General features: G+C 40.6%; 2 protein-coding genes across 2 annotated transcripts; both read right to left on the reverse strand.

Moving 5' to 3' along the window:
* Positions 1 to 312: 312 nt before the first annotated feature.
* On the reverse strand, positions 313 to 10,282 carry LOC103394659 (UPF1 RNA helicase and ATPase). The gene is made up of 24 exons (XM_017030693.2): positions 9,817 to 10,282; positions 9,325 to 9,464; positions 8,368 to 8,457; positions 8,053 to 8,220; positions 7,697 to 7,877; positions 7,405 to 7,566; positions 7,171 to 7,255; positions 6,978 to 7,076; positions 6,578 to 6,686; positions 6,252 to 6,411; positions 6,032 to 6,150; positions 5,771 to 5,935; positions 5,545 to 5,659; positions 5,150 to 5,293; positions 4,737 to 4,950; positions 4,531 to 4,648; positions 4,045 to 4,201; positions 3,746 to 3,888; positions 3,436 to 3,610; positions 3,273 to 3,354; positions 3,023 to 3,187; positions 2,714 to 2,928; positions 2,487 to 2,609; positions 313 to 2,273 (listed from the first exon to the last, which is right to left on the reverse strand). Exons 1-23 carry the CDS (start codon positions 9,985 to 9,987, stop codon positions 2,490 to 2,492), a joined length of 3,297 nt encoding a protein of 1,098 aa, XP_016886182.1. The 5' UTR covers positions 9,988 to 10,282; the 3' UTR covers positions 313 to 2,273; positions 2,487 to 2,489.
* Positions 10,283 to 11,277: 995 nt separating this feature from the next.
* LOC103394649 (pyroglutamyl-peptidase 1) lies at positions 11,278 to 18,437 on the reverse strand. The gene is made up of 5 exons (XM_008332063.2): positions 18,233 to 18,437; positions 16,117 to 16,169; positions 14,642 to 14,758; positions 14,051 to 14,283; positions 11,278 to 13,381 (listed from the first exon to the last, which is right to left on the reverse strand). The coding sequence occupies exons 1-5, from the start codon at positions 18,264 to 18,266 to the stop codon at positions 13,186 to 13,188; spliced, it is 633 nt and encodes a 210-aa protein (XP_008330285.1). The 5' UTR covers positions 18,267 to 18,437; the 3' UTR covers positions 11,278 to 13,185.
* Between the last annotated feature and the right edge of the window lie 1,468 nt (positions 18,438 to 19,905).

Here is a 19,905-nt window from a genome sequence, read left to right on the forward strand (position 1 = left end):
AAATAATAATGACTTCTGTGGGGGTGGGAGGGCTGTTATCAATGAGGTTTCAACTTTTCAATTTCATTCACTTGTGTACTGCGTTTTTAAGGGAATCTAGTCACAGACTGATGCAGATTTTTTTTCTCTTTTGGTTGATCAGTGCAGATAACCCTTTATTCTCATTAAACTGAGATCAAGTTCATATAAAGAATGTCCAGTGAGGTGATCTGCTGCAGGGTCCAACACTCAGTGATTTTGTTAGCTCACCAAGTAGTATTTTATAAAAGATGGTCTCTTTTTCACCAAGTAGTATTTTATAAAAGATGGTAGTTTGCACAAAATATCACAACAAATACTATGCAACATGAAAGGTTTTCGTAAGACAAACTAGTGAGGGATCAGTAGGACTTGGTACAGATAATCACCTACCTGTTTTCCCTCAGCACTAGTGGCGCATGTTGCATAGCACTTAATATTATTTTGAACACTTTAGGATCTTGAAAGCACCGTCTCACCACCTCCCCCCAAAGGTTTACTTTGGAACTGCAAATGGCAACAAAAAGGCCAGCCAGCTTAGACCAGTTTCTTCCAAAGTGGGAGACCGGTTCCCCCCTAAGGGGAGATAGAGATTTTAGTAGTCAATTAAATAATTCAACCACAATGGGAAATCTGCACTCAGTTATGTGAGAATTCCAGTATTAAGTAACTGGACAATATTCTGGGACGTCAGATCTGAGAGCTTTGTGTTAAAAACTCTATTCTAGGCTATTGGTCACCACTGACACCTTCTCAGCATGTGACCATTGGAAAATGGAAAAGTTACACAACACACACACACACATCCATCTGAGGTCAGAACTGCCCCACAGGCCTTTTCTAGATGTGAAAACTCCCACACACCTGCCCTTCCTCTGCCACCTTCCTCCTCCTCCTCTTCCAACCCTTGGTGGACTGAATGGCTCAATAACCACCACGCCCACTGACTCCATCATGTTTGTTTGGTTTCTTCTATCTTGAATAGTGACTTGTGTGATTTGAGTGGACTAAGAAATTGATACAAAGCAGTCAAGCAAATCAAAGCAGGGACAAAAAAAACAAAACAACAAAAAAACAAACCCCGTCTGGTCACGATGCACGGCCAGACGTCACCAACACCTGCTTTAAAAAGGTTAAAATAAAGAAAAGCCTTCACTGAAACATCAGATGACGCCAAGTTGAATATTCAATGCTGGTCATATTTGATAGTTTCAATAACTTGTTTTTTTTTTTTTGTTTTTTTTTTTCAATTTTGTGCTCTGTAATAAGAAAAGAACATCAGAGAAGAAAACATGTCCCGTGATCATCACGATTTTGGTGGGACTTGCACCTCATGCCTTGGAGAAAAAAAAAAAAAAAAGTCTGAAATTCCTGTGCCACTGCACCACAGACGTGTGGTTGAAACCACCTTAGTATAAAGACCTTGTAAAGAGCCGGCGGCTCTCAAGGCTAGAGAATGGTACTTCAAGTCCAGGCTCTTTCATGTCAGACTCACATCAGCACAGAAACCATGTTTGTGTTTCCTCTTTAAGATGGTGTGGACCGTTGCTTCTCTCAGAGGCTGCTCTCAGCTTTTTGGGCCCAGTAAAGCAGTGTTGGTACCGATCTCCTCCTTACGATTGGCCTAATTTTTAAAACAGCCCGGGACATCACACAGGTTGAGCAACCAACCAGCTTTGACCATGGGGAATTATTGTCGCCTCGTCAGAGGCTTTCTGTTGCCATGTCAATCCAGGTTCAGAGAACTAGTTCTTCACGTTCGGTTGGAAGGCTACGATCCTCCATTCTCTGAAGATGAGCGCAAGAACTTCTAGAGTTCTCCTTCATCTCCTGGAGGCTTCGAGGGAAAAGGGGATGGATGGATTATTTTGTTAGGAGTTGCGCCTCATTTGGATTCCCATGAAAGACCATTGAGATCTCTCCTGTTTCCCTCAGCAGCTGGACCACACGCCGCCGTCTCTTTTGACTTCCCTCCTCCACTCTGCACGGGCACCGGCTCTCGCCTCCCGCCTGTTCACTCGGCCTCTCCTGCCACCTCCCTGCCCGTCTCTTCGTGCCCTTCTCTCCTTCTTCTTCTACCCTCTCATTTCTCTCGCTGGTCGTTTGTTTGGTTTCGCTATCCCGTCGCGTTCACTCGGTGGTGCTTCGGTTGTAGCAGAGGAAAACAGGTATCCATTTTATGTTTTTATTATTTCCCAGATTAAAAAGCAGATGAACTAAGCTCAGCTCAAGCCTAGCTCCCTTCTTCAGGCATCCTGTGAGACACAGAGCAGGGGGGAAAAAAAATCACTTCCTGGACAAAGAATGTTTTCTCAATCAGCTTGTGTCAAACCAGAGCATTTACATATTAATAATTCCATCGTTTTGGATAAGATAATAATAATAAAAACAGGTGTGAAACACAAACATCAGGGCTGCTGTTGTTAGTCTGTTCCACTGTGATACATTTTGTTATATCTCAAACTTACACTTTAATACTGTGACAGTCCAGTTACCCCGCCATGCTGGTATGCACGTTCACCCTGGTAAGTCGAGTCCTGGGACAAAGCCACATCAATTTGGGACTTGAACTCATCACCCAAGTAGCTGTCCTAAAGGGAGAAAGACGAAACACACCTTGAGTTCATGTCCTGTATTTAGCGCAGCAGTCATTACTACAGTCAGTCATTAAATACTTCAATAACTTTTGTCATACCTGGGAGAGCTCTGGCTGGGAGAGGCCAGGCTGGCTCATCTGAGAGGGCTGACTCATGGAGATGTAGCCTTGTGTGAGTGGTCCCTGTGAGAAGTTCTGTGATGGTCCGTCCTGACTGGCCTGGCTGTTTGGTCCATTACCCTGACTGCTGGCTTGGTTCCCACGCACCTTCTGGCGTCCGCCTCGACCGGGTTTGCCCTTCATGGCTCCTCGACCTTCATAAAGGAAGGAAAACAAAAGGATTAGAGTCGAGTCCATCTAGACTGTTCATGTCTATTTCAGTGGTTCTGTGGGTTTTTTTTTTTTTACCTGCAGCTGGACCGTTGGTCTGACCCAGGTAGCTGGGTGGAGGCATTGGAGGCATCACCAGATTAAAGGGTATGGGGATATTCATGGCAGCCATGTGACTGGGGCCTGTCCCAATCATCCCAATCTGGTCGTGAGTTTGGAAGTACATGTTGGATGGACGCCCGGCTGAAAGAACAGAGGCTGCTGTGAATACAGTAATTTTCTTTTTAAAGAGTCAAATGGGAAAGGATACGAAACAGTAAAAATGTACCAGCGTTGCTGCGGTCGTAAGCAGAGCCGGGGATGAGAACCTCACGAGCGTCGTACATCGCGGTGCTCATAAAGCGACCGCCCTGGAAAAGACCACGTACGACCATTTAGAAGTGCAATAGACATTAGAGCTGGCAGGCGGCTGTCACTGATGTTGTACTCACAGGGTTGATGGTGTTGACCAACTTGCGTGGTTTACTGAACTGCATCAGACTCTCCCTCAGGTTGTTGAGGGGCCCCTCCACCAGGACCTTCTGCTCCTTGTAGTTGTTCAGGAGGTTGTTCCACAGAGGTTGCTTAGAGAGAGCTTTGGGGTTCCCCACAATTATAACACCGTACCTAATATTCACAGAAGAAACATGTATTACACAGTTGCACTATGGGTGTTCGATCATTACAAACATACAATATCTATCTGTCTGTAATGGTTTTGAGCCTAAAACACAACAAAGGCTGTTTATATAGCAGCTTTACTTGGCTCTGGTCAGCGCCACATTCAGACGGCGAGGGTCATTCAGGAAGCCGATGCCCTGATGCTCGTTGGCACGGACACAAGAAAGGATGATGAAGTCCTTCTCTCTGCCCTGGAAAGCGTCCACACTAGCAATTTCCACTTGCTGCAGAGGAAACAATGAGGAAGCGGAAAAGACATTGTTTTAAAACAAGTTCATCTCAGGAAACCTCTTAACCCAGTGTCACGTTCCCAATGTCCTCGTTCACACCTGCATCACCACATTAAAAGTCAGGATTTTCACTGTTTATTTGTGTAGTACCTGGTATAGTTTGGTGTGCAGGGAGCCACTGAACTGCATGTACTGGACCAGGTAAGAGCGCTGGCCCTCATATGGTGTGATGATGCCGATTTGGTCTGGTTTGGCTCCGGCCTTCAGCAGCCTGGTGGTGATCTTCTCCACGTTTGCAGCCTCCGTCCTGTAAAACATTTGCAGAGAGAATTAACAAACAGAACAAAAAGTCAAAGCCGTGCAGGACATTACACTACTTGTTACGATTGTTCCTTTTATACCACAGTAAATATTATAGCTAATTCTGCACACATGTTGCTTTTTGACATAAGGGGCCTCAGTTTCTTCACATAAAATTTCACTATCGCTGCATATAAAAACACCCACTGAACTTAACAATAGAGTGCATCTTATACATGGTGCGCCATTGTTTTCCATGAAATACCACTGATATTACTTTGTTTGTTTGTTTCAGGCCTAACAAACTAGATTTGTTGAGACAGTGACAAAAATCACCTGTTGAGGTAGGAGGTTCCAGAGCTGGCAATTTCCTCTTGGCCTTGTGTTACGTAGAAGAACATGGGCTTGTCAGGCTGTGGCCACTGGAAGTCAAAGCCCTTTTTGATGCGGTCAGCTGGAAATGAAACAAAGTGTTTACTGGCCAGAAGGGTTTATAGAATTGTGGTGCCACACAAGATGAAATAATGAAAGACACACAGTACCTGCGGTGACTCCGTTCTGCAGGGAGCCCTCGTAGAAGATGTTGGATGGGAAGGCACTGAGGGCGGGGTGCATGCGGTACTGCACCTGCAGACGGATGGGTCGGATACCCAGGACCACCAGGCGTTCAAAGAGGGACTGGGAAAGACCAGCCTTAGCTGCCTTCTTACACATGACCACAGGCCCCAGCTGACAGTGGTCACCCACCAGAATGAGCTAAGGGGGAGAAGAGTGTCACAAGTGAGTGGCTGAGGGGCTAATGAGAAAGGTTGTTATTGTTTCAACATCATTTAAAACAGTGGTCCAAAAACCAGAGCCTGTTACTGGTTCCTAGACTGATGGTTGTGAATCCCTGTCTAAATATATACATACTGTTAACATTTTTGAGCAGAATTTCCAAACATTTTGTGTTCACCTGTTTGGCTCCCAGCACCACGGGCACCATACACTCTGGCTCAGTGGCCTGGGTGCTCTCATCAATCAGAATGGAGCGGAATTGCATCTTGGCCAGTCGTGGGTCTCCAGCTCCAACACAGGTGCAGCAGATGACATCAGCGTTCTTGACAATTAAGAAGGAAATTTATTAATTTCACATTTTGTTTTTATGATTTAAGAAAAAAAAAGTTTGTCAGATCAGTAATGACGTATATGAGTTGCTCCAATACCAACATTTATTAGCACTGTAAACCTTCAATGATTAAAAAGGAAAACGCAGTCAATTTTATGTTATAGCCCAGAGCCACAAAAAACTTTTGCCCTGTAATTGTAACCTTCACAGTTCCACCTCGGGAACACTAACACAGTCCTCACCATCAGCAGCTCTCTCTCTGCAGTGCGTTTCAAAGCCCTGTAGCGTTTCTCATCAGCTGAAGACAGTTCACCCGTCTCATCCTTCAGCTGCTGCAGCTTCTGAAGCTCAGGCATACTGGAGCGACAGAGACAGAGACAGGGCAGGATTAGTGTTGTGCCGCTACATGAACTCAAACAAAAGTGCGTCTCAGCTTTGGACAACTTTATTTCTCCTCGTACGACTGACCTGTCCATGTTGCTGATCTGATTGTGAAGAGCCAAAAATGACACTGGGGACTCGATGGCTTCACGACTCTTGGCGCAAAGTCTGACAACCTTAAGCCCAGTCTTGTCAATCTTCTCAGTCAACTGATCCACAGCGATGTTACTGGGAGCACACACCAACACTGGGCTGCAGGAAACAGACACCAGAACGTTAATGGATCATCTTTTAAAACTGGCAAAAATAAAATCGACAGTATAATTAAATACTTAAAAACGATCTTACCCATTGCCCTGTCGGGACAAGTGGTAGACAATAGTAGCAGACGTGACAGTCTTGCCAGTACCAGGAGGACCCTGGATCAGACTGAGAGGCCTCTGCAGCACCGTCTTCACAGCATACACCTGGTAACACAGAAATACAAGGTGGTCAAAAAAAAAGCACATTAAAAATTAAACCTTCACAAAATATTTGCCTAACCGCAGTTAGGTTAGTGAGGTCTGACCTGTGAGTGATTGAGGTCAGGCAGACCCGGGGCAGTGAAGCGTTTAGGGAGCTGGCACTTTATAGTAACATCCTCCACCTCGTGGCCCAGCAGTTTGTGGTAAATGTAGCCAGACACGGAGGTCTCGTCAACAGCAAACGTCTTCAGGGCACTCTGCATCCTGAAGCAACACAAACACAAAAAAACGTCTTCAGGGCACTCTGCATCCTGCAGCAACACAAACGTCAGCCATTAAAAAAGACCTAAACATTTCATTGCATTCTTGGACAAATACTACTACTAAATATTTTTTTTTATTATTAAAAGTTGATTCCACAAAAACATACCTGTCAAAGGAGGTGGACTTCCACACAAAGTCTACCTGGAAGTTATGAGGAATTTCCACAGGTGCTCCAACACTGCTCCGCAACTCAATTGCAATTTCATCACCATAATCTTGAAAACACGTGTTGTTAAAGAACATTACTTGTAAAGTGGGATCACTAAAGGTAAAGTTAAGCGGGGAAACACGTGTAGCCTTTTTTAAAACTAGGCTCAAACTAGGTTTCTTTAGACCTCATGATCAATAAAAATGTATTATTGCCAGTGATGCCATCATTGTCCTAGGAAAACACTTTGGCCCCTAGTTTACAGTAGCCATAAACCAAACATTACACTGACATGTGTTAGCACCTGTGTTAACACATACAGAAATCTACACCACAATTGGTTGATGATAAAAGATACTGTCTGGGACTTTGATGACGTGGCCGATGCCTTTCCACAGTGGAGCCAGATCTCCCTTGTATCGCAGGCAGATTTCATCACCCTGCATTAGACGCATGTCTGAAAAAGATAAGTGATATTTTTTCACAATAGGATTTTTTGTTTTTAAAGAAAAAAAACCCCATTATGTTCAAGACATAACCAGAAATGATACCTGAATCAGTCTTGGGCAGAGTGAAATAAGCAATCCGCTTCTTATTCAAACCCAGGTCCCATCTGACAGTTATATTGTCCTGGGTCTGAGAAAATGAACATAACAACGATATTGTTAATCATTTATCTCAAGGAAAAAAAACAACAACAAAAGCATGGTTAAAAAAAACAATGGAAAACATTTTTAACCATTTTACACAACAAAACCCTACATTTAAGAAACAGTGCTCAATACCTGGGATTCTTTCAGCTTCTTGTCGTAGTCAGCCTCCAGTTTGACCAGAGGACCAAAGATATTCTGGTACTGGTAGGCGTCTTCGTAGCGCAGCAGCACATGTTGAGGTTCCTCATCCACACCGGGCTTTTCTAGATCTTCTAGTGTCGCTGTGGGATTGTCCTGTGAGCAAAAACAGAACAATCATTAAATCAAGTTTCAAGGGGAGAGAGCGAAACGCCCCCTGCTGGACCACTTTCATTGATGCACCTCGGTTTATGTCATAACATTTCCTCTACAGTCAGGTAAATACCTTCCAGAGCTCCTCTAACTTGTTGATCTGCTGAGCAGTGATCTGACGAGCTCGAAGCTGCTCCTGCTCTGATGGAATCTTCACCAGCCAGGACAAAAAACACCGATCCTGGATCAGTGGTTGCCACTGAGAGCTGTCCCAGTTGATGTCCTTCAGGCTGCTCTGGCTGGCACATGGCTGCCTGTATTAACACATGGTGGGAGGAGGTCAAAAAGGCTAACTTGTATTGTATGATAACTTGTGACTTTAAATGGAATAACAATAAAAAGAAAAAAGCTCAACGCTCACCAAAGATAAAAAAAACAAATCATCAAAGCCAAACACACAAACTGGATGTGTGAAGAACCAGCACTTACCTGCAGAGTAACACCACGACTGAATCCGCCTTGGCAGGGATGAAACCCAGAAGAAAGACGTTCCTGCAGCCACAGTTGTAACACTCGAGCACAGTCTCTCCCAGCGGCCCATCTTTATGCAGGGTCACTTCTTTGCATTTGGCTCTCACCAAGTGGTTCACAATGTGGCTGGAAATATGAAAATAAAAATTAAACCATTAGACCCGTGTCTACAGTTGACTGATATAGCAGACAAAAGAAATACGTCAAACTGTACTTATTACTTCCTTTTTTTAACATTTTTGCACAGAGAAAAAGACAAAGTTGGTTACACACCTGCCAGATGTGTTGCCACGTCCGTTACAGAACCATTTCTTGCTGGTGTTGCAGTACACGACACAGGCTGGATCATGGATACCACAATAGCTGAAAAATGGCACAATCTTTTTATTTTTTTTTATTTTATTTTGAACTAAAATTGAACATTCACGTTAATGAAATCTGCCACACACCTTTCTGAATATTGTACATCATATCGTCTATCATGCTGTTAAATACTGTAGTAAAACAACTAATATAAAGTATATAAAACAACTAAACAAATTAGCTAACTTATTTACCAGTACACTGACACCAGTCAGTTAAATGGACAGCACAAACAACTAAACAAATTAGCTAACTTATTATATTTACCGGTACACTGATACCAGTCAGTTAAATGCACAGCACAAAAAATGCCAAAAATCCAAGTACCTCTTATTCCGATTACTATAGGACATGACTCTCAGACATTCTTTACTGTTGACCCCACAGAGATGTCTGATAACGTGTGTGCTTTTATACCAGTTTTCATCACTGCCTGCCCTTTTCTCGTGATTGTGAAAACCAAGCAAGAGTTATTCATTACTAATCGTTTTCAAATTTAAATTTGACAATGCCATTAAGGTGGAGTTATTTTAAGTAATAATACACAAATCCCGATTCCTTTGATTTAATCTCTCTGTTTTCTCATCTTTTGAGGAGATGTTGTCTTTGTCGTTCTTGGCTGATGAAACTTTTTTAAAGCGGTAAATACTGAAAAGTTAGTAAAAAATTATCTGGTTCTGCCTGCAGCAGCGTAACAACAGATAACGTAATCTTGTAAAGTTAACATTTGACAGGTGTCTTTTAAACGATATCCATGGAGTCTCTTGATCTATATAATGTGAAAAACAAACTTGTTGCGCAACTTTTCCAAAAATAGTGTAGACTATCTGACATGAGAGGCGTCCTGGTGTGGCACGGCTGACGTACCTGCACGCGTGCACAGGTAGATCTTTGGTGTAGTACGTGTCCTCCTCATCCTCCTCAAAGTTCAGTTCTGCCAGCAACTGACTGGCTTTAGCCACGGAGTCGTCCACGCCGTTCAGGAGACCATCATCTGGACCATTGACCTGGAGCACAACACAGGCTTTACCACACCAAACAAACTGAAGCTAACCATTAGCGGCTATCCTTCGAAAGCGCGGAAAATCAGATAGAACATGAATGAATCGACAAACTGTCACTACACTCAACGCGTATTATTTGCCACATTTGTTTGCAACGGTGACTTCGAAGAGACACAATAAAACAAACGGAATCACCTGATAGGTTTAACCACACGCTATGTGGCTTGTAGCGAACGACTGGCTAACAGTTAGATGCTAACGTCCAATAATAGCGAGGTGGCAGACAAGCTAACAGCAGCTAATGCGAGCGAGTCGCAGTTTAGCGCGGCTTCCTGTTAAAATATCAACTTCTAACCTGGCCGTCCAACTGGCTCTGGGTCTGTCCTTGAGTTTGCGTCTGGCTGGGTAGAGTGAAGTCGGTAAAATCGTACTCGGAGCCCTGGGTGTCCGCTCCAAGTAGCTCTGCATCCTCGGTGTCCAAAAAGGTGAGGGTCTGGGAGCTCGGCCCGTACGCCTCCACACTCATCTTGACTCTCTACTTTCGCTTTGCTTAAAGATTCCCGATATTCGCCTCCAAATTAAATAAATCCTCCCGGTGTTGATTTCGGAATCAAATGACCAAATGCCTATTCGTAGAACGTGGATATAAACACAAAAATCGAACCGATTAGCAGCTCCAAAGAACCGTCAGGTCCAACAGAGACGGCGTCGGAGTCTCTGCGCCGCTGCTGCTGCTCAACGTGTGACGTAGGCACACGCTGTACGCAGTAGACCAGAGACCGGAATGCAAATGAAAGAGTTTTCACTCTGCTGCATTCTGCGGAAATCAAACCATATTTCCGAAGAACTTTAGGGACTAACCCAACTAAATGTACTAAAACTGTGTTCTTCAAAGCAGGACACATCAAAGGTTGACTTGAAAAAATCGAAAAAAACAAAAACACATTTGTGAGAAGAAGAAATAAAACAGTATAAAACTTACCACCATTACTAAAAGAGTCATTCACCCTTGCCTTGCCTCTAGTGAACCACCCGTGAAAGATGCACATACAGTTGTTTAAAAATAGTATTTTTTTAAAGCCAAAAATGAAAATGAACATTTTCATATTACTGATACTAGGCCTTTTGTTTATCTACATCAGTAATGGATCTGTATGGAGGCCGCCATGTTGGATTAGCATGTTTTGTTTGTTTCTTTTTTAAATGAAACACATATTTACTTTTAACTTTAACAAATTTTCAATTGAAGATCTTTGATGGACGACACCATGGAGGACACTGTCAAAGACCACCATACTGGCCTTAGCTTAGGATAAGTATTCTGGAGGTCCCTTGTCAACATTACATTAAAACAAAGATGGCTCCTTTATACAGCTAGTGAAGCAGGTCTTTTTCTTCTGTTTATGATGCTCTTCTCCTTCTTGTATCTGTTTTTATGAGGCATAAATGCAGCACTTTTTAAATGACGTCTGTAGGTGTGTTGCCATGGTTTTATTATGATTATAGTGTATACTGGAACACCACAGTTGGTTCTGAAAAATGTCAAGGTTTTTTAGGCTCCGTTTTTGCTCTTTAACATTATGCAGTATGTCTTTTATGTTACCTTTGCATAACATTCTTCAAAGTAGCATCTAATGTTATTTTACAAATGTCATTTGACAATAAACCACATTTTTGCAGAAGTGGGGCGAGTTATTCTTCGGGCTTCTCATTTTTATAAAGGAAATTTCATAGATGTTCTTGTTATACGCACTGATCCCACAGCACTTGTGGAGTACTAATGAAAGACACGAGTGAAGTGAAAAACACACAGACGTTACTTGTGATCCTTTATTTCAAAGCCTTTACTTTTACAAAGTTAAGATTACTTATTGTAAAAGTGCTTTGTTAATATCAGAGGCAGAGGACACCGTTTCACAAGTTACTCCCTAAACACAGGAACTTACAGTACATCACAGAGCCATTCTGGTATTTTGTACACCAGGGTACATTTCGAGATAAAAAAGTATTTTTGAGGTAGCCACGCAACTGACTGGACAGCACCAGTCAAATATCTTTCAACCGACCCACTGAGCGTTTTAAGGCCTTTTTTTAAGAAAAGAAAAAAGCACACAAACAACAGCAAGGCACAGGAAAGAGTCAGGGTCAGAGTTCACCTCATTAAGCACTTGTTAAGCCACACTGTAAAACATCAGCACCTGCATTTGCTATATGACAAATCTGCCCAACATTTAAAAAGTGTTCAACCACTGGGCTGACCAAAGAACCAAAAAATGAAGAGAGAGATGAAGTTAAATCTTTTGTCAGTTCACTGATATATTCATTTTCAGAGACACAGAAAGCTGAAGTTGCGTGTGGTAAATTCATAAACTTCCTCCTTGAGATTCACACGAAGTGGTGGCATGTTAGGTGGTGTGAAAAGTGCTAAATAATGACTCCTCAGCCAGAAAACCAAACAAACCTAACATTTTAACCTACAGCGGGGCGCTTACAGAAACAATAAAAATACATTTTTTTGTTTTTATCTGGTTAGAAGAAACTTTTACTTAAATGAAAATAAAGCAAAAGCGTCCTAAGAAGCAAACCACGCGTGAGGGCTGATAACTAGTGGGGAAGAGGGGGGTAAAAACATATTTCAAATTAAAGTGACAGAAAACAAAAATGTTTATAAAAGGTTATCCAAATTTTTAAAAAGTTAGATGGAAGTGTAAAATAACAAAGTGCTGCATGAATAAAAGTTGACTACAGTGGGAGTTTAAAATTAAATAAACTGTCAAGGCTACACAACTGCTGAGTGGACAAACTAACACAGTAATACGACAGAAGCTATTTGGTTTAGAGTTAATTTTTAGTCTAAGGCTATAATGCAGCCGTAGTAGAATTTTGTCAAAACTCACAACAAACGCTTCCCAAACGGCCCCGACCTGAGATCTGTGAAACAACATTGCACATCATGGGGGGGACAGATCTCAGTCCGGAGACTTTGGGATTTAAAAAAAAAAAAAAAAAAATTACTTTTAATTTGGACCAAAAAACTGTGGGGACAATGAGCTGAAACCAACCCATTTCCTGATTTAAAATCCTTTGTAAAAGAAGGTTAAATTTCACATATTCTTATAAAGAAAGGGATTCAAGAAAAAATAACAACATAAAATGCTGAAAAGAAATCTAAATGTTTAAATCTGTAGGAAACTGACATCAGCCGTTTGCTTAACATACATAAAAAAATTAGGATAGGCCTATTGACTAAACTCGCTGGATGTATGTAAGCGTTAAACATCGCCCCAAATGTGACCTCTAAACTATTTCATTAGCCCTAACCCTATAAGGTGCAATAATAGAGGTCACCTTTGGGGTCACTGTTGAAACATCTGCCAGATAACAGACTTTTACAGACTTAATAAAACAAACGTCAAAACAAAATCAAACACAGTCTCACTGCTGTGTTCAGGACTGAATTCATTACAGTAAGTTTAAAATGATGTTTCCTGTTCCTTGGAAAAGCTTACGTTACAATGTGAACCCAGGTTGACTCCCATTTTATCTTCTCACCATATCATAAATCACATTTTGCAAAGGTTAAAAGACAAAGATGGACTGGGACTGTTTTTCAGTGAAAAAAAACACATTTTAAAAAGTTGAAGGAGGTTTGGCTACTTGTGGTTAAGTGCAATTTCTCTTGTGTGGCGAGTGCTGGAGAGGCTGGTTCACATCTGGAGGTCACTTAGTGGAAGTGCTGCTGGCAGTGGATCTTATCCTCAGCCTGGTCGAGAAGCTCCAGAATTTCCTGGACAATGGCCTTGAGCGCACGACCCAGGTCTTCCCCGCTGTAAGGCTTTCCAAGAGGAGGCACGTGGACAAAGGCGGAGCGGCCGCGGCTCAGGTACAGAGAGGTGTAGTAGGTGAAATCACAGAGGTATCTGTCAGTGAGGAGGGCAGAGGTCATGTCAGGAGTAGAACATCATAGTGTGCAGGTAGTTTTTAAATACAGGTTTTGAATGAAATCAGGTGAGGAATGAACAGAACTGCAAAGTTGGAACCTGCAGAGCTTTTATAATAAACATACTGCAGAATAATGAAGATAAAAGAAGCAAACAATGTGTTGGGAGTGTGACATCTAGTGGCAGTACAGTAAAATCCTTAGTAAGTACTGAATGACCAAAGTAGTCAGAGTAGTTTAACCTTATTGGGAGTTACATACAAAGGTTTCACTGTAAAATGTAGTCAAAACCTGGGATTATAGTCCTCACAGAGCTCTACTCCATTGTAAAGAGATCCTTCACATAATCCAATTTCAAGGAGTCATGTGACAGGAAGACAGTGTCACTTGTCTAATCTCTTATCCTAGATAAGATGTCAGTTTTTATCAACAATGTTTTGCAGCTACACTGATGTTTGGTCTGTTGATTCAGTACTTATTCAGGGAAAACATTATGGGATGATATAAACACTAACACTTACACATAAAAACTAGATTCAAAATGCAGACATAAGATGAATTATTAAAGTGTTAGAAATAAAGAATAAAAAAAGAAACTCAGATGTTTGATTTAAAGTAAAAAAAAAAATATATATATATGTGTATGTACCTTCCAGCATCTTTGGAGACAGACACAGCTACACCCAGTCCAGAAGCTGTCACTCGTTTACAGACTGATTCCATGTCAATAACTGAGTCGATGCAGTCAGGGCCTCCCACAATGCAGCACTGGGAATCAGGACAGAAGCTGCTGTTGTCCAGACCTCTGTAGCCACGATTTCTGCCGCATTTCTCCAGTGTGACAGTGGTGGCCATGCCTGAGACTCCGACATGAACGACCAACTGGAAAAAGAGTTAAAAAAAAGTTAGAAGTTAGAAGCAGTAATGTGTCAGAAAATCATTTATTCATAGTAAATTCAAAGCTGCTCCTTTTGTTCCACTTCCCCTGTGTATCTCTATTTAAAATTTGTAAATGTTTTTATACCTTTAAAAAAGATATTGATAAATAAGGCTCATTTGTGAAATGATAATTTGCTTAGAAGTCTCAAAGGGGCTCGAATGGCAGCATTTGTGCTCATAAGACAATGTAATTACAGGATGAATACTATTACCCTAATTAAATTACTTGTGTTTGTGTAATTATAGAAAGACTGAAAACTGTGCTTAGAAATAACCTATAGTATAATACTCATTTCCTTACCAGTGGATGATACTGCTTCCATAATGAAGGAACCAAACTCTGCACTGTCTGGTACTCTACAGGAACCTCATACACATGAAGATCCACTTCGCTGCCCAGGCCAAGTTTCTTCAGTTCCTGAACAATTGAGAATGAAGCTAATTAGAGTCAGTGCTAGAAAAAAATGAATAAATCAAATAAATTTAATTTTCTTAATAATTCAGGATAGCGCCATCTGTCTGTAATTTATTTCTTAAATTTCTTTTGTGAAAAGTCAGTATACTTCTGCAGGGGGCCTAGTTTATCAGTGAAATGGCTCATAATAGTCAGTCTGCAGGAAAACCCTGTCAGACTGTTGAACAAAACACATCTAAAACACATCTTTTTATCATGCAGATTGCAATTTTCAAATGAAGACATAATGTAGTGTCAAGTATGTCACATTTCTTCTGCCAGAGTTAGGGTTTATCACATGTTGAAGTCAACAGCTTCAGTGAACAGAGCGGCCTGTACTGTAGTACATTTGTCAACAGACGTGTCTGTTCAAACATTTGTTTCTTGTATCCAATAAGGACTTTGGTGAATTACCAAAATATTTACCACATGGACCAGAACAGAGTTATGTCCAAGCTTTGGACTGAATTTGTCACGTGATGTGGCTAAAAAGATTAAAGTGACTGCTGCACCAAGATTCTGTGTTCAGCATTCCTGAAAATTAAAATCAAATGTAAAATCAGATTAATATTATTGAGGAAAAAGGAGCTCAGTAAAATTTTGAAAGTCACATATTTTTACATGACATTAATAACCCCGTCATTTGCATTTGTCACTAATAAATACGGTTGTGAAACACATCAAATCACCATGTATTATTTGTGTTTCTGTTCAATAGCAATATAAAGAAAAATTGCGATTATTCATGATCAATAACACTATGAAAAACACTTGAGTTCTTCACAAGATTCACTTAATAAACCAATAGGGAACAGATCAAAGATGCATTTACAGATATTATGACTAAGGAAGATTAATCTTGATCCCATACACACACAGCTGACCAACACCTCCCCCATCTCCCTGCAGGTCAAACAGCTCTGGACACTGACCCCCACTTGTGTTGAAAAGGGGTTTGTCTGACCACGTCTGTGACCTATCCACAAAGCAGCCTTTTGTTTGCCTTTAATATCCTTATCAAGTCCGTCTAGACACCCTGAAAACCACAATCGACCCCCTCACACACTCGCCCCTGCAGCACACATGGAGCCTGTGGGACAAACTGGCGTATGACATGCTAACGGTCATCATCAGAGCATTATGTATTAGCATCATCACAGCATTATGTAACATTTACAGAAGGTTTGAATACTACCAATAACAGAGCAGGTACTGTATAGGTTTGTAGTGTTGTGTACATTTTCAAAATTGTGAGGTTATCTTTGCCATTTGAATAAATGATAATACCAGAGATTGCACATGCCGATAAAAATAATACTTACCTGTACTGCTACCCAGCTGGCGTTGACAGTGTGTTCTCCAAATGGCCCAAAACCTATAAAAAATCTTATTTTAATTACTCAAATACTTCTAGTTGTTATCTATAAACTAAAATACATGCATTTTCTCGGACAAGGATCATAGCACAAACAATTTATATTTCGAGAAACAGGTATGCACCGTTTAAAATGTCAAGCTGTTTGTTTAAGCAAAATGTCACCAATTGTAATATCAGTACATATAATACTTAACCCATGACATAAGCTAAATATTAGCCCCTGGATTTTAGGAGATATTACAGGCTACTGGTCAAAAATATATCATATCTTTGTCCATCAATATAGTGACAGCATATTTGGATTTGCAATAAACTGGTCAAAAATATATCATATCTTTGTGCGTCAAAATAGTGACAGCGTTTTTGCATTTGCAATACATAAAATACCATAATACAGCACTCTTTTTGTAATTGCTTTTATGTTTTTAATGGAACCAAAATATTATTTGGTTATATTTCAAAACTTTACCAGTGTTATTGGGTTTTATTTTAATGCTGAGATTCAACTTTTCCTGTTAGTTTATTATTCTGCCAATGCGTCTCAATACCACTTTATATCACCAGCCCAAAAAGAAAAAAAAACAAAAAACAAAAACAGCAGCAGCAGCAGACGATGGACATGCACTCACTCTTGTTTATACAGGGATCTATAACTGATCCCCCACCACCACATTTCCTCGGGTCAGCAGGTCCCCAGGGGCTGTGTGTAGGGGGGATCTGTCTGGCTGACAGGCTGCTGAAAAGGAGCAGAAAGAGGGGCCAGCAGCTGCCAGCCGGCCAGCTATTGTGGAGCTGCTGTTCCCAGGCAATCTACACATCTTGATCAGCTGAGACTGCCAGCTCCTGCACCCCTTTGTGTCTGAAAACATCAAATCCTTGTGTCTAGCTCTGTAGAGACATGCACCGAAGTTTGGAAAGCCTGTTCCCTTTTCTTTAAAATGTACTTAATAAAACATTATTACACTCTACACTGTATATTACCGGCTATACTAGCGGTTTTACTAATGTTGTTACACATGATTTAAATTATTATTTTTTTACAAGAGATTATTAGGTGATTGCTTTTTTCAATGCTAAGCCATTTGGGGCCATAAAATAGTGGAAAATATGAACTGGTGTGTCTGAAAGCAGAAAAAAAAACACGAGCTCAAATGTCTTGTTTTTTTATGAACAAACAAATGAACCAGGAAGTGTTTACATTTATGATGTTGGGAAGTCACAGCTGACTCAATGTTAACAAAAACAAAGTTGTGTAAAGATCTTTATAAATCTAGGAGGAAGACATTACATTAGGAAGTTGATGTTGATAGCAGTTATAGTGAAGAAAGGGTAATATTAGTATATTATAATGATTGGTTACGAACACAGACACTGGTGTAAATCTAACTATGTGATTTTGTTATAATTGTGCTAAAGTCTAACCACTGTGGTAATAAACCAGGTGTTAGTGAGAAACCACAGTTTGTCTCACTGTGAAAAGTAATGAAGAAAAAAAAATTTTTTTTTTACTCCAACCAGTGTCAGTTACATTGATTTAAAAAAAGCATTATTACTTTCACGTTATGTTCTTTGTGGCCAATAATACAAACAAAACATGGGTTATTTTTTATTTATGCACCGACCCATTAGGTATTAATGATCTATTACTGTGATGTAAATGAACAGATTTGTATATTGTGATAAGAAACACAAAACCATTTTATAATAATATTATTAATGATTATAGTTTTGTACACCTAATAGCCGTCGTTAGACAGCATTTATTTTGTTTTTCTCCGTTCCGGTCTTTTAGAAAAGGCAACAAGAAGGACGACGAATATGATTACATTTATGTCTACGGTTCATTTGGTTCACGTAAAACCCCACAATGACGTTAGAAGTTTCGAATATGCAGACACCACCATTTTCCAAGAGTGAGGAAAAAGCAGCGGAGTGAAGCAGGAACAGCCTGACGCCATTAATGTTGCAGCAGCTGTCACCTACACAACTTTTCCTCCACTTCACCCGCGCTAGAAGGAAAGAAACAAGAAAAGGACAACGTTTAAAAGGGAGAGACAAACCTGTCACGACCACAGTTCGTTTGCTGTTATCCATCTCCCGTCGTGTTACAGAAGAGCCACTGCCTTATTGATGTTCGGTTCTTCTTTTCAGTCGCGGCCGTAAAAACACCCAAGCTCCGCCGCAGCTGACGGGTCCTTCCAACATCAGACTAAAGCTGAGGAGCCGGTGTCCCTGTTGTAGGCCGTTCTTCTTCTCTTCTTGTTTGTTTTAGACAAACCTGGGACGCACTGGGTATATTGGTGCCTCCTATTGGTGTGGATGCGGCACTGCTTAACACAGCTTTACAGGCGTTAGATTAGATCGAACTTTATTGATCCCACACTGGGATAAATGACATGTTGCAGCAACAAAAACGGGACAGAGAATGACTTAAAGACAGGAAGAAAATAAAATTAGAATAAAGTTTACATTGCGCGGGTAGAATAGACAAAAAGTATCCATAAAAATATAAAATACTAGAAGCAATTGATATTTCTTTGTATGAATAATACAATATATCAGTTATTTCTAAAGTTTGTATCATTTGATAATGATAACTAAACATTTTATATAATAAAACATGGTATTCCATCTGAAACCACTGACATAAAAACATAAAATAACTTCTTATGTTATTTAAATGCAAACACCACTGACATAAAAACATAAAATAACTTATTTAAATGCAAACGATACTGTTCACAATACGATGTTTAGAAATACAATACATTTTTCCAGCATATACTAAACTAAAGAAAAGGCGATGCCACTAAATGTTCTCTTCTTTGACAGTGTTTGGAATACATTGGTTATGTCTTTTTATTAAGATGAGGGTTTGGGTTTTTTTTCCCTCCTCTTTTTTGTCACACTTGTCACAGAGCATCAGGAAAACCATGCATTCAACTCAGCCAGGGCTTGACTGGAAAGTGTGAAGAATCTTCAGCTCCTCCGCCATCTGTGTCTGTTCACCAAGCTGCCAATAGTGATTATCACACTGTGTGTTATGGGCCTGTACGTCCAGTGTTGTGCTACTTGGACTGTCCAGCTGTAAAGTGCCTCAGACCGGGTTGTTTGCATGTAAGGCAGTGGATCTGCTCCCTGCAGCACAGAGGAGCAGCTGCAGTGCTGTGACAGGCCACTGAGCAGTGTGTGATTAGTGAGGCGCTCCACTCCACTCGTGTTTCTGCTACATTTGATGCTCCACTCTCTCATGGTCTGTCCACTTTAATGCACTTAAATGATTTATTCTAAATCAGTGGTGACACCAAACTCAGGTCAGTGGCTCTTACTCAGCATCGTAGTCATGTTTGTCGAGTTTATGAGAACATTAGTTGATCTTAAATATGCAGAAATATATATATTTTTTCCTTTTACACCAATTAACAAGTGCAGTAGAACCAATTTAAACTGTGTTAGCATAACTACATTGGAACAACACCCAACTGTACTCAGTAACACTTCAGAGGATGCAGTATTCTTATACTTGCTGGTTATTTCAGTTTAAATCACTACAAACTATTTCAATTTTCAAAGCCCAAGTGCAGACAACACAGTAAGTCTCTTTGGGCTCCAGGGTCTGAATGTGAAATGATACAACTCCAAAAAAAAAAAAAAAAAAAAACACATTTAAAAGAAATACAAACGCGAGTGATCACACAAGAAAAATCAAACATTCTGGAACAGCGGATAGAAG

The sequence above is a fragment of the Cynoglossus semilaevis genome, chromosome 2, assembly GCF_000523025.1.
Source record: "Cynoglossus semilaevis isolate Cse_v1.0 chromosome 2, Cse_v1.0, whole genome shotgun sequence".
Taxonomy (NCBI): domain Eukaryota; kingdom Metazoa; phylum Chordata; class Actinopteri; order Pleuronectiformes; family Cynoglossidae; genus Cynoglossus; species Cynoglossus semilaevis.